Below are 27,504 nucleotides of genomic sequence, written 5' to 3'. Positions count from 1 at the left end.
CAATTTATTCCTGGAGGTGGATCTACAGCGATGTTTAAAATGTTTGGTGATTATTACAAAAGCAATATATTGGCATAAATATTTACGTATTGTGATTGATTCTTATGCTACTTATTAGTCAGATTTTCTACTGAAGCTTCTTCTCTAAATGTTCCTTAAGAATTGTCAAAGTAATATTTTGCTTTAATGCAAAATAATACTAGGCAGTCGATTTGATATTTATCTTTTATTTCGACTTGAGAAAATAAAATTGTCAAGCTGCAAAAAATCGTCGTGTATCGGAAAATTCTTTCTATATATATACTTAATATATATATAGCTAACGGCTAAAGACAATATAAGTGAGGTAAGTAAGTTCCTTCCCTTTTTTAACTCACGGCTAAGAACAGAAGAATCGCATTTGAACTTTTATATCTCCTTCGATCAGATACAATAAGAAATATCGATAGAGTAATACGTTATATTGTCGCCGAAGTTGCGGAAAATGAGAGAGTTATTTATAATAAAAAGCAAAATTCAATTATTAGAACATTTCATATAGGAAATATTAAAATATCTAAAACAATTTATGTCTAAAATGACGAAGACGTTATCCAGTGATTTCATAGGTCTCTGTAGATTTGTGTGCTGTGAGTTAATTAATAATATCCGCAAAGTCCATAAGTAACAACCGGAATTCATAGATTTAATGAAGATAGATCTCCGAGTAATGAAACTAAAACCACAACGTAACCATCTAGATAAATCTTATTGGCGCAATATCAAACGGCTTAATACGATACAGAACGAGTTTTTAATTCGCACTAATGATATTTGAACTAAAAACAGTCAAGTTTAGATCTCAAAAATTGTCGGGGGGGAAGATAGAAGCGGGAATTTTATCTACATCTAATTTTTTTCTTTTTTGAGATTAATCACAATAAGTACACGTACAATTGCATTTACTATTTTAAGCTCATTCATAAATGTAAAAAACTTTATCGAGCGGCACATAATCAGAAATAGTGCACTTAATTGAAAACCACAGGAAAAAATAAAACGTATTGATCCGTATTCGACTTCATATACACATATAGGTATATCCTTTGCTGCAATATGAGTTCGGATCAAATTAAAGGAGCTTCCATTGTTAATGAATGTCAGCGGCGTTCTATATTATCCGACTGGGTTTGTTCCCACGGAAAGTACATATATCTGGGAAAAGAGAAGGGAAGAGAGAAAGCGCGATTAAGAACATTCCGCCACTTACCTCGAACGATGAGCTTGATCACGGCTTCCGGCGCATTCCGGTTGTTCACGAGACACTCGTACGTACCGCTGTCGGCGGCGGTGACGGGATGCAGTTGCAGCGAATAATTTTTCAACGACAGGGACATTCTGTTCTGTTCTGTTCGCTGCACGACAGTCGTGCTTTTGCTCTTGTACTCGAGCAGCCGCATCCCGTTTGCCCGCCACTCGAGCATCAACACCAGCGAATTCTCCGTCACCCCCGGACAGCCCAGCGTGACGTTCTTCCCCGCCTCCACGACGACGTCCTCCATCAACGAATTCATGGCATCTGCGGACATAGATCTTTCCGTTATACGCTCGTTGTACATACGGCGAAACGTTATCGTGTCGCGATAAAAACAAACGTGATCGCAGAGTCGCGGAGTATATAGGAATGAGAATCGAAAAGCGGATGGCTGGACAGGTCCCGCAACAGGACTCTCGCGGGTCCGGGATTCACCTGCGTCAGGACAATTTCAGCGTAGAACGAATAAAATCCGTGAATGACCGGGACGTTCTTCGACTTTACAACGCGTATAGACTCCCGCTCGCTCGTAAGCCCGGGCACAAAAGAATTCTGAGCACCGCGAGGCGTGCGCGTCAATTTTTCTTCGGACCCACAAATCTTCTCTTTCTTGTTCCAAGAAAAACTTGAATATTTGTTTATCGCAATTTGAGCGCGACGCAGACGAGCGATCTTGCGCACAACGGCGAGCCGCTACAGTTCGCTCGCGGTATATGCTTGAAATATACTTGAGGGGATTTAATGTAAGCGGCGAGTACGGCCAACGCACCGCGCACCGTGGCGGGATAGCTTCCGATCGACTTTTAAAATTTCACGCGGCCGCGCTGGCTCGTAATTTGCAACGCAAAATATACGACGCCCTAGCTCGCGCGCGCGCGAATAAGCTTCACGGCGGTTACGCCATATTGCATCGCAGAATTCTGAATACCCAGGCATCCAATTTTCTTTCTAACGAGTTCAATTTTTTTTCTTCAACGGGGAAATACCTTCGATACACACGTGCCACGCGCGCACTACTATTTCGCTCTCTATACGGCCGCGGAACCACATCGTCGTCCGGAAAATCTATAAAAATCCATGCACGAACGGACGACAGACCGGGAGTTCGCGCGTGATTTCGTAAGCACTACAGACACGTATGCATCGCGTATAGATATGCGCCGCGCTGTATCACGGAGGGCGAAACCTACGTCGATCGTGTGTGTATACGTGGCGAAACCGCGCCGGACGATGCGGCAGGTCATCGCGAGGTAATTCACGAAGGGATTCCCTCCGCAATCTCTGGAAAGCCCTCGGAAAGCTTTCGCTACGCGGATTTTGCAGCAAAACAGTATTCGGATCACGCGTACGTATTCATACGTGCATAAAGTGCAAGTTCGAACCTTGCCAAGCGTGCTCCTTTAGCGCATCCGGTCTCTTTTTCTTACAATCGGCGTAAAATCACAGCTCGCCCTTTGAGCCGCGTCGTTGGATGTTACCACTCGACATCCCGTTTGTCTACCTTTGCAAACGCGATAACAAATTTGTCGCAAAATAGTATTTCCTCGAATCTCGAAAATGCTCGCGATAAATTCTCTCTTTCACTACATTGAATTATTCCACCCGCTCTCTCTTTTCTTTCATTTCGTTTTAAAATGTATATGCAAAATACATTTTTAGCTCTTTGAAAGCTACATTGGTTACTTCTCAGCAGAACATTTTTCTACAAGCCTCTTTTTTTTATTTATATCTTTTATCTCTCAAGTACATAAAAATAACATTTTGTTTGCATTTTCACGAATAACAATTTTGCTTGATTGATGACCTGATTGCGACCAAAATAATTTAAATTTAGTCATCTTGTATTAACATCAAGAAGAGAATAATATATTATTTTTCGTATACGTTTACGTCAGAATAAATGAGATTTTTTTCACGATGATGACATTCATAATCAATAAAGCGCTCTTATAAAATGTGCCAAAGACTCCTATTTTAGTTCATTAATCATAAAGCCATCATAACTCATTCTGATGGCTCAAAATAGGACACTTGAATTAAATAACGCGGCTATTTATTAATTATGAAATACCAAATCAAATTGTTTTATATATTTTTAAGTATCCAATATGTCAATCGCGAATTTTGCCATCGTCTACAGAAATTTGTATTGCAAAAATATATATATCAAAAATAAATTATTTTCCCTTCTGTGTTAGAGAGATTATGAATGCGGATGGCTGTCCGAGAACTTTAAAGTATATCCAATATATATATATATATATATATATATATATATATATATGTCTGTTTGTGTATGTATGATATCAATCTAGTTTTAAAACTAAATTTCTTCAAACGTAACGTCAAAGTTACTCACGAAATGAATCGACTGGGAAACGTTTCGTGTCAGAAGATATCTCAACGGAATTTTAAAGCATATACGTCGCTCCGCGAAACTTCTTATATACCGCTAAAAACTCGGACTACGCGCACTCACCTTTACGCTAACGTCATTTCATCGTCAATCCATGGAAGCGTAAGGAGTATAAGTATGTTGCGAATTCCGTTAGCTCTCGATTACCTCTCGACGGAATGCACTTCTTATGAATGAGAAAAGCATGCGCGGGGAAGATTAACGAAAATGCAGGTCGAAATAAACGCCGCCGCGACGCGACGTAGAGCGTGAGCGCGTAGCGGGAAAGTAATCTGCCACCGTTAACGACGTCGATCGTTTCCGATATATAGTACGCGCGGTGCGCGACACAAGGGTGGCGCAAAAAGTGACGGAAACAAAAAAAGAAACAGCAGAAAAGAAACGCGTGGACGCAACGCCGCGTGCGATAACGATAACGCGTTCGCACAGCTCAACGAGAATTGCCGTCGTTTGTACCCGCGACGACGAGCAAGCATTCGCGGCCGCGGAACGCTCGTGAAATCGACACGGCAGATTGTCCAAGAAAATAAAACCGTAATCGCGGACATTTTGGCGCACGACAATTCTTGTATGACGAGCAAAAAAAAAAGAAAAAAATTTGCGAACAAAGGCGGAAATTTCATCCGCGTGCATTTCGATTGCGAGCCAAATCCTCGAGCGTAATATCGAGGAAACGGTTTCCTGGCTGCCCGTGCTTCTAGCATATAATTTCGCACGTCATTTCGTCGCGCGATCCACACGCGAATTCAGAATATTAACGTCGTAAACTTTCACAAGCTAATAACTAATTTCCGTCGTCGACGCGATTCGACGTTCGCGCTCGAGAGCCCGTGTTTAGACGTCGATCGCGCGCGAGCTGTGCAGCAAAATAATGGCAGTCGCTGAAAGATTCCCGTACTGGCGCTACGTGTGCGTTTTATTCTGCGCGAACCTCGAAGTGTAATCGATACAATTTAATTACACGGAGAGAAAGGAGACGAGAGCAACGGGAAGATCTCCGAGGATTGTCGTGCAATCACCAGGCACATGCGCGGGGCGCGTTTCCGAACTTCGCGAATCACCCTCCCTCGCGTGCTGCCTTAGTCCGGGGGGGTCCATTTCGCGCGCAAGTTAACATAATGTAAAAAGTTTCTTCGACGGTGGATAACACCCGCACCGCCACCGTCCCGCGTCGTAACGGAACAATATATCGCGCTCGTCCCCGATCGCACGGTGTGGTTTTGATCGCGTTCGACTTGCGCGCGTCCCGCACCGCGGAAATGAAATTTCGCACGCGATTCTGTCTTCGTATCTTCGCAGGAAAGAAGTTCCGCACGCGAGAGTTTCCGAACAACTGCGGCAACGGCAACGGCAGTAGCGGCAGCAGGAACCAAACGACGCGGACGCGTCTCGTTACTTCTCGAACTTTGTCAAAAATATGTCGTAAAAAGTTTCCATACCAATTCCCGCCGCCATGCTTACGAAAAAACCATAAATTTCTCTTTCCCGGGGTAAAAAGGGAGTGGGGTACACGTGACGTAATAGTTTTTCGAATTTTACGACGCGCCGAGTCGCGCATCGAGCGTTTTTTCATTAGCTCGTTAAATCACCGAAAGAATTAATGTTAATTACGGCACAAATCGCGCCGTGATGCCTCGATTGTGACGGAATGTCGTGGAAAACGCGGAGAATATTTACTACAAACTGTCGGCCAATTATTTTATCCGACTCTCAAGCGCGCTCGTTAATTATTCCTTACAAAGTAATATTCGTTATACTTCCCTTGGGGGATTAGTGGAGGCAAACGGCATCTTGAATCCCGCATGGGCCTTGAAATTTGCTTTAATGCTATAGGAATATTACGAGAGAACTTAATGCGCGTCTCCATGTCGGGGAAATAAGAGCTTTCAAGCAGCTATCCCTTTCGCCGACGTCGCGGAAGAACCATTATTTCGAATTCTGTTTAGCAGTTTTCAGCGGGATTTAGAAAGAAAGCGTAAGCTACGTATAGACTCACTCCATATAAATGCAAGTAAGAGTAATTCAACGTGGCTTAATAGTGGCGCCAAGTCACTTTTTAAATAATAGAACAAATTGCCTCAAGTAACCGATGTAATAGCTTACTCTTAAATAAAAGAAAGTCTATGCTCTAGCTTTAACACGAACAGTCGACTTGTCGGTAGTTCAGAGGAATATCCATTGGCATCTTGTTATTAGAATTCACGGCATGTCAAATGTATCATTTAGCGAGCGTCAATTACCGCGGCAGAAGCAACAATCAAGGATTCTCGACCTGCAACCGAGTCGCGAGGCCGACTTAAAAATTGAATTTTATCCTTTTTTCCGTGACAGGGGACCGGCTCGGTACGCCGTAAATTAATTTACGCAAATCTTCCGCGGGCATGAATTTTTCCAGCACTAATTTCCCCAGAAGCTACCGCGCTTCGCGAGATACGGTCACACGGTCGAGGCAAGCCGTTACCACGGTAATTACCTTCCTACCTTCGTTCCGCTTCGTCTTTTTGTCTCATAACCAAGTAACTATCTTAATTGCTTTTGCTTTTCTAACTCTGGATACTGCACTAAGTCCGGCTCGTTTTATACGGCGGAATGCTGACCCGCCACCTCTCCCCGAAAACCTCCCGGTCACCATTGTCGTTAGTGACTATCCAACAGAGAGGGTTATCCTACCATCCCGGAGGTCGATTTAAATTATTTCCCCTCGGCCGTTCGCGCCTTCCGTTCTTCTCACTCTCTTCCCGTCTCTTATCACTCCGTAACCCGCGGTCGCCGATATTTTTTCATTATACCTCCGAGGTCCTTTGTTTTTTATCGGGACGATGATAACATCGCAACTTCCGCGGAAGAGTCGAAGCGGCGGCGGCGGCGGCGGCGGCGGTCGCAAAAGGCAATCTTCCTAAGAGAATCTCAAACGGTACGCGACGTCGCTTCGTGCCAATTTTCGCTCCGTTAACCATCACACTGCGAGATGACGACCTTCGTTATTTCCCGTGGAAAATTTCGCGCGAGAAGTAAAGATCGAACGTCACCGTCGTTCGTTCAGCACGAAATGAACGGGACTGTCGATAAAAGCGAGGAACGTAAACGGTTTGTCGATCATTCTAATAGCAGGTGCAATTTTTATAAAAACGAAAAAGCTCTCCCTTCAACTGCTTTCATTTGTAATAGCGCAAATAAATGATGCCCGGGAATTATCTAAAAGAGAAACGCTATTAACATTTCATTATAATTAGAGAAAATCTTCCCCCGCCAAGTCTTTAAAAGGATAAATAGGATTGGTTAAAACCGCGATGAGTAAAAATATCCCGCAAATTCACTCAGACTTTTTCATCTCTCCGCGCCGCGCCGGTTGCCTTTCTTGCGGTGGTAAATCGCCGGCAGCGACGCGCTGCAAAAGCGCACGATTTCTCGCTCCGGGATTTCTGCCGTTTTCTTGCCGGTCATCAAATAGATAAGCGCGAAGCGTAACGCAAGTCTTCTCCAATTTTATGAAAATAGGGAGAGGATCTTGATACAGTTGATTGCCATTCAGAAACTCCTAACATTAGTCGGGACAGACAAGGATTTATCGCGAGCAAGACAAGCCGGTTTTAATACCAACTCCCGAAAATTATTACACGGACAACTTATTAGCTTACAACGCTTGTGCCACCCGCACCTGACATGGTATAACAACTTCTCGAGTACTGTTACAACGTATATAACGTGCGCGCATCCCACTCTCGCTCGAGTGTCCTCTACAATCATATACATTCTCTTTTTTTTTCTTTCTCCTTTTTTCATTTTTGTTCAATCGAACGTAGGAGTATGTCCATAGACAAGATCACCGTTTCACCAGACAGCACCAGTGCTGACACGAGAGGTAATCATCTGGCAGCGGTAAATAACATTTTCATCGAATGGTCGATCTGACAATAATAAGGAGGTCGCGCGATTATTTTCCTGGAATGGCCGCGCGCGTTAGATGGGGGAGGGGGGGGCCGACGCTGGTCGATTAATCATCGGTAGATTTCCATCAGTCAGGGCATATTTGCACAAACAAACGCTCCCGCCGGGGCGCGAAGAGCTCGTCGCGCGTTCGCCGCAGCTCGCACGAATTTCTAGAGTTGAAATCGTCGTAAATCCACAAACGATTCCCCGGAAATCGTCCGTGTCGACACGCAGTACGTAAACTCCCTCGTTTAATCGCTCACTCGGTCAAACGCCCTCGTTAATTACTTCCAATTTAATTAGCGTTTACCCTCCGCCGGAGGGAAGAGTCTCCTTCGCGTCGCCCCCCCCCCTCTCTCTTCGCGCGTTGTAAATCATCGGATCTGGATGCTCCGACGGTCCGACACCGCTCGTACAATGCGGTACCATTTCCGTCGCGTATGAGCGACGTTTTGCAGGAAACGTTGGTTTTCTGTCCGAGCAAACGGATTTCAAGATAGTTCGTATCCCGGACGGACACGCCGCGCTTAATATAACTCCGTAAAATATACACGAATATCGCGGAAGATGTTTGCAAAGCGCAAGCGCTGCTGGGCTTCGTTGAACTTTGTCGCAATGGATATTATTCTATTCTAAGATTTCCTCTCCTCCGTTTGCTCGGATAAATTTCTATCGGGACACTGTTCTCCCTTATAATTAGCAAACAGCGAAATTGCAGGGATAAATTTCGACCGAGTGATATTCTATACGGATACGGGAAAATCACATGTGACCGCTAAGTGGACACCGCTTTAATCGTCGAAACGGTCTATGTGTACACGGAACAATCGCACTTGCACCGAAATAGACGCCAAACTGTTAGAGCAAACCGTTCGGTATTAGTTTTCCCCCGCTTTTGGAAACTGAAACTCCCAACCGAAAGAATTGTACGATCCGATAGCCGATGTTCTCGCTAATGGAGCGTTCGCGGGAAACGAAACAAATGGAACCGCGCCCTCCTCGCTTTTCTACGAACGGTGACTGCTTCGTTCGTTCGTTCGTTCGTTCGTTCGTTCGTTCAACCTTCTCTTGAATTTGTCTTGAAACCTTGAATGGGGCGGAATTCTCGAAGGACAATTCCGCGCGAAGTTGGAGGTATCCTTCCTCGGAGAAGAATCGATCAAGCATCAAAGAATGATCAGAATTCCGGATATTTTCAACTTTCGAGTTTTCTTCAAGTCGCTATTTTCTTTCTCGCAACGCAAACTGTTGTTCGATTTCGACGTGTTTTATTAATAAGCAAATTTATTACAATCGATAATTGTATTTTTTATACTTTTAATTTATCCGAATTCAAATCTATCTGATAAGAGAAAAAAAGCTTTTGATACAACATCGTGAAATTCACTTAACTTACATCCTGAACTGATAACACAGCGGCGATAAAAATTACATTTCCCATAATAACAAATGAGAACTGCGGTGCAACGTTTGCTTAGTCGCGACGCGGGATATGATAAGCAAGAATGCGCGCCCTAAAACACCATCGGAATAACGGCAATTAAATTTACATACACTCCACGGAGAGAACGTATATAGCTATTCGTGCCGCTGCCTGTGCTAACGCCCGCGTCCGCCGTCGACTAACAATTTTCCCCGTATCTGCTGCCATTTTTCTATTCTGTCACAACGGCACGGAAATATTCATTTACTGCGTCATTACGATCGTTCCCGTGTCGTCCGCGAGGCGTTGTGTCGTGTCGGCCATGCATCGGCGTAATTACTGTCTCGACAGCGTCAAAAAAAGTGCGAGAGCGATATTTCGACACCCGGCGACGATGGCTCATTGCTGATCGCATTTTCGATTGCCTTGTGAAGCAAATCGCGCAACGATGAGCTGAATGCGCAAATCGCCATTACGAGCCAAGGGAGTCAGGTGTTTCTTTAACTCCCGCAAAGTGTACTCTTGCAAAAATAGAAAATTCGAGAAATGCCAAAATAATTTATATAAATATATATATACGCACACATACACATACATATACTTTAAGCGCCGCGACGGAGCCATAGGCTCCCCGTCGTAAGGGATCGATGCGGAACTTCAGTGTAAATATAAAGTATACGTAATGCTCTCATCCGGTACGCGGAACATGCGTTTCCATATTTCCTGCAACGAGTCGATATATTCGCAGGCACAAGAGGCGGACGCTCGTTAAAGCGCACGACGAACGCACTCTCGACGATAATTGGATACGATAAAGCTTCTTCATTACGATACTCTTTTTCAGCGATTTCCACGCCTTCGTGTTCATCCGCACATGGATAATTTGGAAGCAATGAAAAGCGTCAATCGAAAAAGGTAAAGTTTTTTTAAATGAATGGAGTTAACATGTTTTCTTTTCTGAATATTTAATTAATTCGAAAAGAACAAGCGCTGTTTCTTTCATTGTTGTATATTCGCATAAAGTAAAATACTTTCATTTTTGTCAGTTTTATTTTTGAAGCGGTTTTTTTCGATTATTTTCATTTTTTAACTTTATCATCAAATATATTAAAAAAGTAGAAGATAAAAATAACAACGAAATAGTCAGAAAGTATGTAAAAGCAGAATATAACGGTCTGGCTCGTAAACAGAAGAGCGGTATGAGTGGTGAATAAAAAAATAATAGTTAAACTTTATTTTAACAGAGTTTTGACTTAATTGACAAAAAAAAGCAATTACAGAGATATTTAACTTTAAAACTGCGAAAAAAAAACGTATTTATCCAATGTAATTCTACTTTTTAGACGAGAAAACGTCGCGTTGTGCCGAATCGCTTGTTGCTGAATACACTGCGAAGAACAATACCGGGACTTTCTTGTTAGAACAACGAAGGGGCCAAGAAGATATCGGCAAATATGTACCCCGCGCTAACGTGTGTGGACGAAAGGAGGTTTGTCTGGATATATATACTAGCGGTAACTCCGTTACATAAGTGATTGAGGTTAAACTCAGTGGGAAGGATTCGCAAACTTCTTACAGCCTGCAGCTGCTCGAAGCGCGGCGCTTTCCCATCGTGTCCCGTGACGTCGTCAGTTTCGTATACGTACGTTTCATGACGAGTTCGACGACGTGGATCGATATCACATTAAAGCAACGTCCGTGCAAAATTTCGGGAAAAAGCGCCGGTGAGCGGTATATGGGAATCTTCCCGACAATCCCAAGCGTCGGTTGTACGTCGAAATATCGGATATGTTGCTATTTTAATGCTGCTGAAAATGATATATCACTGACCAAAACTCGATAGAGAATCGATTGTGCCACGTCAAATTGCATGATAGATAGCAACGTTTCGAAATAAAATCCGAGTTGTACCAATATGTTTTTACATTTTTTTTTTATTACCTTGTTAAACGCGATGGGGGATCCGCGCGCGCGATTTTTACACGACGAGCGATCCGAGGTGTATTCTGCGGAATTAATTAAAATGAACAATAAGCTCGCATTCTGTTGCCAACTTTTAAAAGTCCATTTCGCGATAATAACGGTACTTTCTTCGTTGAATTCCTATATAGGTGGGATCGGTAAAGGGAGGGCCGTTCTTATCTTCCTCCGTCGACGGTATCACAACGGTCGCTTCAAGAAAAACTTTATTACGCGTTTAGAGTCAATTAAAAATCTTTCAGCGATTCCCTTTAATCGCTTCGCGTCGATGTTTTTTAATAGACTTCAGACGCACAATCATTTGACGTTTCTACGAATACCGTACATTTGGAATAATATATCCCTCAGTTATAGCGCATATGATTGACACTTTCTGTAATAGCATCGACTCTTTTCTAACGTTTCCTATTGTTATTCTTACAATTGACTGATTGCGAGGGGTATATATAATTCATAGAAACGCCGCTGTGTCTCATCGATAGTGACTGGAAATGCAAAAGCGAGTTAGCTGAAATTAATCGAATTACGAGGTCCTCTAGCGAATTCTGAGTGATCTGCATCGAACACTTTGTCTTGGAATAACTACCGACGTTCGACAAGGAGTATGAAGTGGTTAAGCCAGTTAAGGGTCTACACCAAACACGAATAATCCAATTTCTGCACCGAATGCCGTGAGGTCAACAGAATTTCGGGCACGTCATTGTGCTTCCAAATTAGGACAACCACGCCTTAAAATACACAAACTGAACTTTGACGTCGTCTTACAAATAACACTAAATATTCGCTCGTACGATCGCGTCATCGCGCGCGCGCACATGCGACATATATCTCGCAAATATTCCGAGACTCGTGCGGAGAACTAGAAGGAATTAATAATTCGCAGAATATTGTCACCTGTCTATGCCAATACATTTAGATACATTTAGAGAAATATCTTACGACATTCCTACAATATTATTCAGCTTAAATACAGCTTTAATTATTATTCAATTCAAACTATATATTTAAACTAAACAATTAGAATTATATATAAATTGAATGGCATCAGTATATATCGCAATTGTTTCTCTAAATACAAATAATTCGGTTATTTTGTTGTGCAAAGTAGTGTTATTTCATTACGGACATAGAGTTGCACAAATTAGGATTCTGCAACTACATTAGCGCAGCCGTCTCGTGCATCTATATCATTAAGTGAAATGGAACTCGAGGCCCGGCGGTATATCTCGGTGTAATTAAGCATAACGGACGTCAACTTTGGAAAATCTTGATACCCCGGCGTTCCATTAATACCAACTCCGATCCGCACCATTGCATGCTCACATGCACTTTCGTTTCCAGAAATTCCAGGAACGCACGAAACACATTGTTCCTCAAGACGTCTCTATGAAAGGAGCGTTACTCTATATTCGTCGGCATTGTCCTACCGATAAACCTTCCTCGCTTTCAACAGCACTAGATACCCTCTAGAGTCCGCTTCTCCAGCGAGAGGAACAAGCGTAGAAAAAGTATATGGAAGCAGACCGGCTCTCACCCGAGGGAAAAATAAGAGAATGGTGGCCGGACAAACCGTATATTGGCTTCTCATCTCACGTTGGAGAGCTCATTCGCGGGAATAACATCTGCGCGAAATGCATATTTTCAATTTGTCGCATATCGCTCTATCGCGCGCCATTAAATAACGTATACGATTTGTAGATATGAAAAGTTTCGTTATAGTGAAGCCGCAGAGAGCTGTCGGATCCGCGGGACGAACGGATCCTTATTGATACTGTACCATAAGTCGAAAGTGGACCGCAAAACATATATCGCTTTTAAATCCGTTAATGCGGGTTTGGAAAGGCAATTTGCATAGGTTTCACGGTTACGTATAGCGACGCAGGGATCGGGGCTATCATTGCAACAAGCGGGGGTATTCCGGTGCTTGTTAATCCTTTGGACTTTGTCCGTGACGTTTCGGCGTTAAACAGGTCGTTCTGAATTGCGCTCGACGCGTGCGCAAGCTTTCCAAGTACGACAGAAACTGCACTTGAATAAACTTCCAAAGCGGAATCTTCCGCCTTTTATTTTAAGAACGTGTGTGTGATATCGGCTTCCCGGTAAAATCTTCTTTTTTTAATCCCCCCCTCCCCCTCTCTCGCGGCCTCGCCGTTTTAACTTTTGTGTCCGTTCTCTATATTCTCGTACATAACTGGTCTTTATTTTTCCACCTCTCTTCTCGTCCCGCGCCGGGAATATTTATTATTTTCGCTCTGTATCGCTGATACGCATCTTAAAGCGAGGGCTTGTCAGGAAAAATCGAGGCCCATTCTATCGCGACATCGATGACGGAAAGTGTTTCGTTCGACTCTCCCGCTGGGCACACCTAGAAACCACTCTCGTCTCTTTCTCTCTTTCTGTCTCCCCCTGTCACACTCTTTTTTCATGTTCGTGGCTCGGTGACGTTAAATCACACGAGAGGCAATAAATCCTACGCGCTTCCTGGACAGCTGATTCGGCACAAAATATCAGCGAAGTGCGAGCGAACAAGGATCAACGGGCTCTCACATTTATTTGTAAAATCAAGAGCTAGCCGGTTATTTATACACATTGTTATGCGTTGATATAAGCTTGTATATCGCATATCAATATTTGCGTTTCCCAAATTATATGCGCGGAGTATAGATAGACAAATAATTAATAGACAACTATAAATTCACGTGTAAACCGTTTACGTTACACGCAAAATATGATACGAGTGAATCGCGCGATTCCATGCCGTTCCTACCAATTTAAAATAAGAGGGATGAAAGCATGATTGGCAAAACTCGCGGACAATCGAAAAAAGAGAGCAATAATCGTCGATGAGGAAAATAGTGGCAGAATTGCCAACGATTGTGGAAGACTGTGGATGAAAAAGAGACGGGAGAGGAAAAAGAGGATACCATAGATAGGCGCCGAAGCAAAAGCGAAGGTAGTTACCAATAGCGGTCGGGATCCCTCATTTGATTCCCGTCCTACTGAAAAAATTGCATTTGTCGCCGGCAGCCTTTGGGCTCGGAATAAGATACGGTTCCAGCAAAAGAGCGCCTGGGGGGCTCCTTCCGCCGGATCAGATATTATGTTAAACGTTTTTAGTTATTCACTCGACGCTCTCCTCGGCGGCATTCCCTTCTTCTTTTCTTCCACCTTTATAGTAATCGAGATCGAATCGAAGGTTCGCTATATTTCTCCCTACTCCCCGTCGACGGATTGGCCTTCGAAAAGGAACGTGGGTGGATTATCAGCTGCGCGCAACGAGGGACACCTCGCGAAAGAGCTGATAAAGGCGAAATAAAAAAGTCAGAGATAATAATTTCGAGGTCGCATATACCGTGTGGTTACAATACGGTATACGATCAATGATAAAAGCTCGTGGAAGCATTTATCTTTTTCACGTAGCGCACCGATTAAGGGATATCGAAAAAATGTAATCGCGAAAAAAGTTAAGTCGAAGTGAGATAAAAATAGGACAGAGACGAAAATAAGACACGGCAAGATATTTATTTTTGAAGTGCAACTCTGATCTAGGACGAAGTTATCTTTCTTCAATCCGCTTTATTTTTCCGGAGGAATCTCCGAATAAAATCCGTCCGAAAATATCCGTTTCATCTCGGCGTCGGTATCCTTAGGTATGCGCGTGTAATTCTGGAGTCGCTCGGCAAAAAAACTGTGAGAGACGTGGAAGCGAAATCGTAGTACGAGGATGCCTTCTCACCTAGTCGGCTATTTCCGCGTCAGGCCTTCGTGGCAGCGCAATGTCCATTTTAATAACGCGTCACAGAACGGGCGATGACACTTTACTCGATTCTGCACCTGCGGGAGGACAGTGCTCCAATTCGTCAGGGCACCATTGACTGAGATATTTCAGGCATAAGGATGTTTGGACGAAGAACGAGATGGAAGCTTTTCGAGCTTCGGTTTTCAGCTCAAATGGACGGAAAAGCAAAGGCCAGAAACGTCGCAAAGGCAAAGGGAGAAGGCCGACCGGTAAAGGAAGGTACCAGGAAGAGAAAAAAGGTTTCAACAAGGAAAATTAAGAGAGCGGGAGAGATAGGAAGGAGAGAGAGAGAGAGAGAGAGAGAGGAGGGAACGGAAGTTACAAAGGAGCATAACCAGTAGAAGAGCACGGAGTATGCAAAGTTTGGAACTTAATTTATTTCTTAGGCGTCTCACGCGAAGAGCTTCGAACGTGCCCGACGACTCTCATACTCGCAGCAGCGGCTTCCTAACATCCACGCGACCGCAAATTATTAACCATTTTCGCTAGCGGTCTTTAACAAACAACTCCATCTGACAAACTTTGATCCGTTCATGATTCCCAATTTTATACAATATACGAATTTATCGCACGAATGTATTAATCGGAACAGCCACGAATTAATGGCCATGAATAAGTTTCCTAATTTTGACTCCAAATTCGAACTTCTGTTTGCGACGTACAATTCTAAAAATTATGTATACATACTATATGCGAGAAAATTTAATTAGTTAATACAATTATGGATTTGTGATTCAGCAATCAAACATCTCATTCCTAAATTTTGTCTGTTAATCCTACCGTCGTCTGAATAACACATATTGTGTGCATGAATTGATTATCTTATTCCCCGTAATCTCTTATTCCTCAATTTCCCAATTTAGTTACAAATAGAGCATAGAGCTAATGATAATTTACATATCTATGTATACATAATTAATATATCATTCTCGATGAACGAAAAATTCATTATAGAGATATAAGAACTGCGTAGTTCGAGGCAAATCGATAAGAGATGTAAGAATGATTATAAGAACTGCCGACAAAGAGCAACTCCAAAACATTCAATTTAAGATAAGCCGTTAATTTTTGTAGAAAGTGTAATCCATAAATATATGAGAACCAACATGGTGGCAAATCATTTTCGGCGACTGACACGACGGACAGTGAATCGAGCGGAGTGTCGGAATGTTGAAAAATTGAAACGTCAATTACATATACGGATCGGGATTATTGAAATTCCATTCGCTGGAATTATCGGCGAATCGGCCACTTGGTTGAAAATATCGATTTATCCGGAAGCTCATATTGAATGCAAATAAGCCATGAGTGTAGTTGTTTATTCGGCACTAGAGAGTGCCTCGCTCATTCTGCTCTATCCAAGTATCGGCGACCTACAAATTCATCCCGGTATCGTGGCTTGTTTGCTCAAATGCCCGTCGTAAACTATGATTAGATAGCATGAAATCGCTTCGCGCGATTACACGTATGAAAGGCTGCTATATAGCGAGGTGTGATAATTCATTTTGCCCGATTATCTATCGCGTTAATCATCAATGCCCAACGTGTCGCGGTCACATTTTCTTACATGGTTTTTTTTTTCCTGAATCATATTAATTCAAAGCACAGCACGTGGCAGATTATTTGCTACCGTTAGCTTTCCCTTTATTTTTAATGCCACATCGTGAGTGAATCTAATATCGAATGCATACCGTGTAACGATACACAACTAATGATATCATAAATATGCGTCACGTCGCGTCGTTTATAATTGCAACGCGTTTAAATGCAATGATTACAATATTCGAACGATGCTGTCAGTAGATTAGGATCGTATCGGTCAGACAAAATAGGTCCGCCATGAAAACGCAATATGCCAGGCAAATCGATAATGTTTATATTACGCGCATACATTAAACATGCCGAAAGTTATAAATTTATAAAAAAAAAAGTGCATTAAATATATTGACTATATTAAATACATCTCATATATAAAGCTTCTCTGTATAAGTACGTTAATAAGAGAAGAGAGAAAAATTACGTTTCTCTAGTTTTTTTTGCAACAAACATTTTTGTTTAATGCCACGAATACGTTTATCGCTCGTTAATATATATTTATATACTGATTAAGATAATATTACATTTTCTACTCTCACAATTGCAGCGCGATATTTATAACTAAATCTAAAAAGGTAGGACCAAAAGATAAATCGCATACAGCAAACAAACAGATTACTCGCGTAGTCTGGAGAGAAGTGGAAAAGATCTCGGAAGTAAAAGATTCCGGGCTGGGCGTAAGTTTTCAAGTATATTATACGTTTTCGGGTGTAGGGTAAGCGACGCCGCTATATGTGGGGCCCAAGAATATCACCATATAGATAATGCTTTCTCACGTATCGCGTTCGTGATCTATATTTGATGACTCGATTTAGATATTCGAGTACCCGCTCGCACGCTCAAAGGCCCCGGGCGTAACCATTCTGTTCTACTCTACCTGGATCACTAAGTAGTCCGATTCCCCTTTGCCTCTATACAGGATGTCCCGCAATAGGATATCTATATACGGTTCAGAAATGCGTTCGTGGAGAAACGTTTCCAGTATAGAGAAGTGCTGATAAACGTATGTCCTAAACTGAAAACTCTTGTATTATCGCTCGACATTTATCGTTATCGTTATTAGATATTACGCTTTTGTACTTTTTTCCCTCGTCAGGTATAGTCCATTATATGTATACAATATATTGTCGCGTCTGATGAGAGAGACAATAAAGAATAAACTCTATTCCGCGGATATAAAGCGTAAAGAGAAACATGAGAACTGATGAGTCGCGTTTCTCGCATTATCGTGCGACAACGATAATTAATTCTCTCAAGTTTATCGAACGCGCCTCTTGTTATCAGGAATGATTAACGTAATACGTGTCTCAAGACTAAGCCGTAATCGGTTGAAATCCTCTTCTTATCGACGCCATCGACGCTATAATTTTCGTTCAAGGATGCTCTTGTCTCGCGTTGCGGATTATTTTTATTAGAGGATATATTTACTATGGCGATCACGACTTACGGTAAACTCTAATTACAAAGCAATTTCTCTCGCGATATGAGCGGCAGACGTTTGACGTTTTCGCACTCTCGCTGGGGGAAAAAAAAGAAGTTTATACTCAAAGCCACACTTTAATTTTAATTTTTATTTCGTCGACTCTTTGCACGCGAATCCCGAGATTGCGCTGCGTTTAAAAAAAATCTGTGCGATCCATCCGGCGACAACGTTTCGCTGCGGTTTTCTATCCGCACTCAGTCTGTATAGTTTTATAAACTGCTCGTGTTTTCTTTTTTTCCCCGTTTTCAGTTCCGATCGCCTCGTTGGTTGGGGAGACGCTTTTGAATACCGCGCGATACTCGAAACAATTTAACTGACAATTAGAAGCTCGTTTCGCGCTATCAATCCTGTAGTTATATGTGTGTTTTGTGCTTCTGTCTCTTTGATCGCGCCTCGTCCTCTTTACCTGTCATTATCGTTTTCAACGGATAACTTTACATCGGAGGACCGTGTTCCTTCAGGATTGAAAGATACATGTCAATTGCATTTGTAATACAATAACTCGCAAAGTGAGACAGATGGAAATACGAATATAGCATCTGGTAAACCGAATTATTCTATAATTAAAATCAAACAGTACATAACAGGACAATTTTGCAATTGATAATCTGTGATTTGAAATAAGACACAAGTTTCACCAATTTCAACTCAATGTATTTCGAATACATTCCTATAATTTACATCTGACGCGGAATACTTCGTGGAATATTGAAAACGATAAGTGACAATTTGACGAAGTTATTTTAGTGTTTCCTAATTATATGAACATAATAATTGTCTGTGTCTAAAGAATAATATGTGCACGGTACTTCTAATTGCCTGCGTGTATCAAATCGGAATTCCGGACAATTTATTCTCTTTAAATTATATACGCACTCGTATTTTTGCAGGATGGTATTCAACACATGCAGATACGCACAAAGCGACTCGAGGAAGAATAGAATTTTCTTGCCTGGTTGGGAAAAGACGACGACCGCCGGCGATATTGTTCGAAAATATTCCGCGAGATCAAAGCCGCGATGAAAGGCGTTTCTGTTGCTCGAACGGCTTCGTTAATAAGATAGGAAGAGTAGTCGGACGCGACAGACAGAAAATATATTGGTGTATACATCGGTATATATTTCCGCATGAAACGAACGCTGAGCGCGCTCGTTCTTTCCCCTCCTTCTCTCGTACGTTATACCTTCTCATCCTGGCAGCGGAAAAGACTAATGATATACGATTAAAAATGTTAGCGACTTTTCATGAAAAAAAGTCTTTAATCGCGATACTTGTTTCGTTTTTAATATTTAGCGATTATACATACTTGAAAATACAAATATTAATCTTTGAAAAATGAGTCGGCATTACTATAATGCCATTCAAGGGGTATCATTCTTTTTTAGACAGGATGACCTGGGCTTCGGTAATTCTCAAAGAAAACCATTATCGAAATCTCGCGTGCCTGATTCGTTTCACAGCTACACGTTCATGAATCCGTTTGAATTCAAATGCAAAGCCTCATTCTCGATCGGAGGAGTAATGTCTCGGTTAAGGCCGTCTTTGCCCGCAAGACGGAATATGAATGAATTCGCTATGAGGCGCACGCCAAATGAACCGGCCGCCTTTGCATGTAATCGCGATAACGGTTGCGATATATAGATAGGAGCTCTAGATATGGACTTGCCGCTACGCTAGTAATTTCGCGATTTCACGTCAAAAGTGAAAAATGGCTGGAGGATCATTAATGTGAATTACACAGATTTGCCTTCAAAACAATAAATATTTTTAGCGAGGAAATAAATGGAGACATTTTTTTTATTCGACCGAATCGAACGGAGCTATATGAACCGGAATTGCAAAGTTTGAAATAACAAGCAAAAGAGAAAACAAAATACCCGGTCAGCAAAACGTTACAATATGAGCATGAGCGCGGCAATCGAGCGATTCTATGCGGCCGCGTTTCGTTCGCGATACAACGGCGTTCGCGTTGCGAGTCTCGCGGTTTTATCATTGCACCCTGGTTTCAGGGGTAATGAACTGTTAATGAGAAATGCCTCGCGTTCTCGGAATTTTTTCGACATTCATTTTCGCATTCTGGTGTCGCGCGCCTTGCACCGAGCGAGCGCGCGCTCGGGTCATTCGGCAATGAGCTTTAAACTGTAAATTAACGACGGCGCGCGGTGTTATGACATTCGTTTCGAATTCGGTTGGGCGCAATTAATCGATCAATAACGCAAAATGCATATGCACGCCCGCCGCCGCCGCCGCCGCCGCCGCCGCCGCCGCCACTGCGGAATTCAATTTACGTGGCTTCGAAATAAAGCGGCCGAAATAAAGTTTTTTACATTCAAAACTTAAAATCGCGTGTTCAAATACAAAAATTACATTTCCTAATTTCTATCGAGTTACATACGTCTCCGCGATATTTATACCCTCAAGGATTTACAACTTTTCTATAACTTGCCGTTATGCGATTTATCTCTATCAGGTAGGGGCTACATGCGCCGCGGTATCAAAGAGAACGTTTCCTAAGCACGCCGCGGGTGTAGGATCAAATATCGACGAGAGAGCAAGCCTCAATACGAGCCCCAAGCCAGTCATTCGAAAGTAACTTAAGATCTTGACGCGATCTCCGCTGTGCTTTCCCCCCTGGGCCGAGGCACACAGAGGTAACTCGTACTCGGTTTTGAACTTTCCATCTGAAAAACCGGATATAGAAGCGACCGCTTTTTCCTCGTCCACCGTCGTGAACCTCCCCGACCATTGGACTCCTTTGACACCTTTCTTTTTTGTTCGACGAGAATCCTTCCTCCTCCTCCTCTTCCTCCTCCGATCTAATCTCGGCGCACCGACTTTTTCGCTTGTCTCTCGCTAGCGCGAAAGAAAGCGCGGAAACACGCTTCCCCCTTCTCCTTACTCTCCTTTTTTCTATCTGCGAAACGTTCCTGTATTTTTGTTTCGAGAGAACATTCTCTCTCCGTGCTACGGAGCTGCCGTAGTAACAAAACGGAGCTTGTTATGAATTTACTCAAGCGAACGAATACAAAAGAGTACTCGATCGCAGTGAGGGAGGAAGAAAAAAAACGCGTTGCGTTGCGAAAAATGAAGCGTCAATAATCGTACTTGCATTACATGCGCGCATTTTCTTGTATATGTTTCATCTTCAACGTGATTAAATACGATATTCCCCAGAGCCGATCCGTTTTGTCGGTTTTTCACATACACATTGTAGAATCTCGTTATGTGTTTTAAAGAGGCTTTGATCGGGATAACTTTGCGTCCCGCCTTTCCTTTTTCCGCGAGTTGCCCACGTAATAATAAACGGATCTTGAAGTCGATCGTCCGATATGCCTTCCGTATATATTTCGCGACTCAACCTTTGAACATGCCGTTCTTTGATGTATTTGGACTTCCGCGGCATTAATATTTGATGATATCGTAAACGAAACCGAACGATATGTTACCGACTCAATGCGAATCGACGATAAAAACGAACCCCGGCATTTTCTATGAGCTGCTAATTGAATCCGTCCTTTGATACCTGCGTTCTTTTCCGTTTTAATGCCGTCAATGTACCCCTTCTCTCGCTCGCCGATCACCCGGCAAAGCCGCCATTACTTAATAAAAGCGCACTTGAAAGTTACAACCACGCACGAAAACCGTTTTAAAACCGTCGCGGTCGCAAGGATCGCCGAGGCTATTGCGTTTGACGTTTCTGAACATCGTTCTTCGTCGCAAAAGACTTTCGATAATGACGCAGGAACACCGGATGGACCTATCACAAAAGGCGGAAGTTCAACGCAGCACAATGCAGGACAGGCAACAAAGCGGATCCGTGCGCGCAAGGCGGTGTTTATTAATTTTGCGCCACTCTACTTGTTCCCGCGATAAAATGATGTTATACAATGACGCTTATACCTCACCGTCGCGCGACTATACTTGCTAACGACGTGATCTTATCAACCTCATGACTTAATATACGCTAATAATATTTTAGGAAAGCGCTAGATGAAATATAATGGTATGTACATAAGATACATAAATGTATCGTCAATTTTTAATTAAAATTGTAATGTAATTCTATAAGTTGTTCCGTTTATATAATATAATTCTGTTCTTTTTTTGGTCCCTTAAAGCTTTAACGAGATATGGTATAAAAAGTAAGATAGTAACGGTATAATCACAGCTTCGTGAATTTCAGTGAAGTCTTCCTGTCGATCGGTTATATCGTGTCTTTAAAAAAAAAAAAAAAAACCCCGGCGAGAGAAGGATTCGTTAACTGGAATGATTCCTAATAATAGCATTCTCACGGTTCGGTCGTTTCCATTGCGCGTTACGCATTAAACGGCAAGTAAATTAATTGTACCGCTCGCTTTCCGTCTCGCGATGATTCTCCGACGACGCGGGTCTCGAGTGTGCCAAAGAATTACTCCGACTTATCAGGAGATTTCAAGAAAAATTAAAGGCGGAATTGCATGGTACGGCGGGGACTCCGTTTCTAACGAGACCCGTTTCTCGAGTACGACTCTCCTTTGACGATCAAAGGAGTCTTTCCTGAGCAACGAGCTCAACATCCAACCGACTTTTTCGTTCCGATTCTCCTAGGAGCCGCTTTTGTTCATTGTCCGCGATGCCTTTAACGATATCTCGCCTCTAGCGAGGAAGATCGAAAAAACTCTCCTGCTATCTTACTCGTATGTAGCTGTAACTGGTTGTGATTCGCGTGATTAAAGAATTTCTGTCATCTAAATTAGGAACTTTTATAAATCATTTTATATGGAAATTTTATATCGCATGTTACTCGGAATCATTACTAATTAAGTACGTGTTGCGTACATTATATTGTTTTCGTATTTGTCTTCGTATTGCTGTTCAATAAAATAGCAAAAAATGAAAAAACTAAGAGCAGTCGATTTTTTTCTTTCTCGCACGAGGCGCCAAGTGCGATCTTCTAAATTGTATCTATCTAATAGCTATCACGACGACACAATACAAATATAAAAGGCTTATTTCCACCCTAATTTTTCCACCTCATCGACAAAGGCCGCTAAGAGCCGTTTCGCGATTGTGAACCACGCCATCGTAAACAGCTTCGAGAATATTTAATCCCGCTATCGATCGTCGGAAGGAAGTTTTGCAAAAAACACCTTCCTGCCGTTTAAAAGGTCTAAGCGCGAGGAATATCGCACAAAATCTCAAAGGGAACGATCACTCTGGGATTTTGCTCGGTACGAGAGAGAGAAAACCACTAAGCGCCCATTAATTAGGAATACAAATTAAAACGCGAGATGAAAGTCAGCCACATTAATTTCTTGATTAAATATACATAGCAAATTGTGTTGGAAACTCCTCCAAAAACTAATTGAATAAATGTTTAATAATTGTAAAATAATGGACAAAATCAAAATAGCTATAAAACAACGAATAAAATAACATTTTGTAACGTTATTTATTTATAACGTTATTTATTTCACGCAAAAATTGCTTTTTCCTTTAAATTCATGACCGTTTTAACAAAAATATATAGAAGTTATCGATGAAAAACGTCCGAACAAGAAGCGGCATATAGAATAAATGTTGCGGGAAAGCTCGCAAAATGTTTTCGATTTTACTTAAATTCCCGTCAGATCCCTGGATTTATCCGCGACAATAAAAGATGCACGAGCCCACCGAGACCCCCCTGACGTGCACTCGGAAGCTCTTCATCGGCGTATCATCTGAGAGTTTACGCATTACCGCTCTCGACGAGATCTCTTCCGGTCGCGCATCATCGCCCATACGCGATTTCATCCCAATATTGGCCATAAACGAGCAACGCCATCACGGAAGCTTCGCAGAATCGATTCCGCTGCGATTCGCGTTCACCATATCATATAAATCACGCGTATAAATCATTCCGGTGACCCGGAATCCTTTCTCGCGCGCCTCCGAAGGCATATCTTTCGTTCAGAAGATATAAATTAATCCTCTAGTCGCTAATTCAACCTCGCGATTTCTACGGCTTAGCTTCGTACTCCGCGCCGGTGTGCTGTACTACTTCTTATCGCATATCACTTATCGACGAGCACCTCCCCCTCGAAGGAGGTGGTTGCGTAATCGTATACCGTGTTAACGCCAACGGCGCGGCGGGAAACAGTATACGCGACATCGATTGCGCGCTAACTGGAACGACGCGTGTCCACTGTTCCCTGAATCCTTCGATCAATCGTGCCATTAACCCGTAACAGGAAGTTACTGCGGTAGGAAACGGTACCTAGAATACCACGAATACAACGCCGACGAGTGAAACCCCGGACGTGTTTACCCGGGCCAAATCGGACATATTTACCTTGTACTAGCGGGAACGTAATTATTTTCTCTCCCCCCCCCCGTGACTAATCGGGCAATAAATATTTTCGAAAAATACGCGGCGCGCGCGCGCGGAGCTTGAGAATGCATTTTCACGTGCAATGTGTGCATAAAACACCGGCGCGGCGGCGAGACGGCGACTTAACCGCTAGAGATATTCCGCGAAGGACTTAAAAGCCCGTTTATATATATATATATATATATATACAAAACGCGTTTGTCAGGCCCGACGGAAAACGGCAGGGAAATACATTGCGTCCGGCTAGAATTCCTTTTTCACCCGTGGGACCACTCCGGCGCGCGATGTTTACTCGTGCGTGCAGTTCGGTGCTCGTTCGAAAAGGAATGAATTAAAGAGGGGGCGAGTCCCTCGGTCCCTTATCGCCTCTTTCGAGCGTTCCCACCCGCCCAACGCTTCGTTGCTTCCGTTGCTCTGCAATGCCGTTGTTCTCACACGAAATCTAAACTGTACGCAGGACTGGACCTAACTCTCGAATCTATTCGCCCAGGACCGCATGAAAAATGCAGCGCGTCAGCGCTAGAATAAATTTCGTTAAATTTACGACGTCGCATCTGCAGATTAAATTCGCGGGGGTTCCGACTTTCTTTCCTCTTCGCAGCTCGCCCGCGCCGTCTCGAAACCATTATTTAGGTCACACTCGCAATCGGTAGGAAACTACGGAAGACCGATGATAAATCCACACCGTGACACGGTTCAATGAATGAAATATTGGATTGTGTAAAAGGAGTCTCTTCGCTGATTTTGGGAGATTCGCGGAAAACATCTCGATCAATTTTACGCTCAAAAACCCAGAAAATTCCCGGAGAATAGCGAGCTACTTACGAAAAGGATTGGCATGGTATTTCTAAACTGAGCGACATTATAAAGTTTTTTTTATTTTTCAAAAAAATAATCTAATGTAGCATACAAAAGATACTGATAAGAGCGCGATAATTACGACGAATGGACCAAACGTGGTCGTACGAGAAAAGCCCGGCGGATGATTCTCTCCATATTTGCGGACGCACGGGCCATCCTTTTAAACTAAGTACATTACGGTCATCGCGGTATGCGCGCAAGTAAATCCGCCGACCAGAAGATCGCGCGTTGGCCACGTTGGAAAATTAGATTCGCCACTCAACAAATTGAAAGTCACGGCGGCGGTGGTGTACCTGTATCGCTTTAATTCCGCGGCGGCTAGAAAAGGATCGGCTCTCGTAAATCTCAAAGCACACCAGTGCCATGCCGCCGCCGCGCCGCGCAGCGCCGCGATATACGAATGCTCTCGCAGCCAACACATTGTTTTACCGAACGTGCGACGCGCGGAACGAGTAGCGGAAAACGCGAGAGCGCACCGAGTGGATTATGGAGCACGCGTATTCGTTATGTGTAATCTCATAATATTTCTGTTGACGTTCGCAGTTATGCCGGTAGCGTGTGTACCAATTCCGAATGGTCGCGCTGCCACGCTGCCGCTCCTCCCCCGCCCGGCTTGGAAAAGCACGATGATTTGTGGAGCGTGTCACCTGCGCGCCGCGCGCCGATCGCGTCGATGCGCGATTACTCATTCCGGCTTACGAGCAAAAAAAAATCGATTCACTTTTTCATTCGAGATATAAAGTCCAATCTCAGTCAAATAAATTAGAATCTCTCAATCGCGTGCGTGAAGGGATCGGCGATCCGCGATCAGAACTGATTTTCTTCAAAACTTGGGGAAAATAAACTCATACAAACTTTCAGCTTTCGTTTCATTCTGCCAGAAATTTCGCCAGACGATAAATTTTCAATTATGATTATAATTCTTTCAGCAATTTAATCCTTTTATAATCTTACCAGAAATCCAGATATTAGTGATCCTTCTTCGTTGTTATTATCTTGTAAATAACGGTAAAAATGAAATAAATAATCGATATATATAGTAACAACCCGATGTCGAAAGAATAAAGATAAAATAATAAAGATGGCTTACTAATAGAAGTTACTCTCCTCTCCTCGCTCGAGCGTTACTGAAGAATATAACGCGATAAACTTTCGAATCCGCGAGACAAGTTGAATCGGGCGAGCAGCTCGAGCGGAACATCGGTATTCCCTACTATTTTTGCGAAAGTTCGGAGTAGAGAATAGAGCCGTTTCCTATCTTCCGGGAGAATCCCTTCGATTAATCTTTTATTGCATACCAGTGCGGCGCGCCGCCCGCGCTGCACAATGCACGACGGCGCAAGAAACGAGATAATGCGCCCGACTCCGTTAATGGATCGTCATATCTGCCGTCCTTTTTCGACGCCGCTGAATTATGTAGGTATGACCTATACGCGCAACGAGATATATGTACAGAAATTCGAACATTAAGAATAATATACCAAGATGTATCTCGCGCGTATTTCTAAAACCGAGCCGTCAATATTGCCGCGAATGAGTAACGGCACGCGCTGAGAGGGTACCGCAATATATTTCGTTAACGTTCACCGTTAGAGCCTCGGCAACTCCGGCGGAACATTCGTTCGAGCTATAGGTATATCACGGAACGAACTTCCAATCGTAATGAAACCTTTATATCTCGAGACTCCGATAACAACGGGTGACCCGAACGCGCGTGGGTTCCATTTGTCTCTCTCGCCTTTCTTTATGTAACGGCTCCGCGAGTATGCGCTCGTTCCGCGTGCATTTCGCCATATTACACGTCGGAGATGCCGCCGCGACGGAAACGGGGTGTCGTCTTGCCGTCACCTTTTAATACGTACGTACACGATGACTTTCTTTGGCCGCTCTCCCGTTGCCGAGTCTCTTTCGCGGAATACTGAACTTTCTCATTATAGGGATATTCGCGCCTCAGAAAAGAAACTACGGTGACGTCCGATTGTGCCGCATCACCTTCTTGATTACAAAGTCTCATTTTTCCTAAGGAAAGCGAGGAATATACATGTAAGAAAGTTGCTTCGTTCTCTCGCATTTTTGACATGTTATTAGCAGGTCAATAGAAGTATGTCGATATCCACTGTTAAATATTTAAGGATGAAATTTAAACCAAAATTATTTTAACACCAAACAGTATTATTTTAACTCATTGGTTTAGCTAAAATTATCGACATATTTTTTTAGTAGGAGCAGTGACGACCTATAGGAATGGTTAAAAATGACTCAAATTGAATATAATTGGACACTATTACGAATTTAATAGTGTCACTTCAATAAGATACGAAAGAGGAAAATTCTCAAATTAACGAAACTAACGAAATCGATAAATAACATCAA

General features: G+C 42.8%; 1 protein-coding gene and 1 long non-coding RNA gene across 6 annotated transcripts in view; one reads left to right on the top strand and one right to left on the bottom strand.

Moving 5' to 3' along the window:
- The window catches only part of LOC143898992 (uncharacterized), a 145,753-nt gene extending 135,206 nt beyond the window's left edge, over window positions 1-10,547 (top strand). Inside the window, exons 3-4 of the long non-coding RNA XR_013257353.1 lie at window positions 9,908-9,978; window positions 10,407-10,547. This is a non-coding gene — a long non-coding RNA (uncharacterized LOC143898992). The remainder of the gene's footprint in view (window positions 1-9,907; window positions 9,979-10,406) is intronic.
- LOC143898988 (putative receptor-type tyrosine-protein phosphatase mosPTP-1) overlaps window positions 1-27,504 on the bottom strand; it is a 269,365-nt gene that overhangs the window by 173,728 nt on the left and 68,133 nt on the right. For all 5 annotated transcript variants that reach the window (XM_077408873.1, XM_077408870.1, XM_077408871.1 and 2 more), the window contains one exon: window positions 1,250-1,558. In XM_077408873.1, the coding sequence (XP_077264999.1) occupies window positions 1,250-1,553 (304 nt within the window). In that variant the 5' untranslated portion in view covers window positions 1,554-1,558. The remainder of the gene's footprint in view (window positions 1-1,249; window positions 1,559-27,504) is intronic.

This window comes from Temnothorax americanus, unplaced genomic scaffold (genome assembly GCF_048541705.1).
Source record: "Temnothorax americanus isolate GAGA-0224 unplaced genomic scaffold, ASM4854170v1 Scaffold25, whole genome shotgun sequence".
Classification (NCBI taxonomy): Eukaryota; Metazoa; Arthropoda; class Insecta; order Hymenoptera; family Formicidae; genus Temnothorax; species Temnothorax americanus.
Note: the sequence above shows the minus strand (reverse complement) of the source record. Positions and strands in the feature narration are given on the sequence as shown.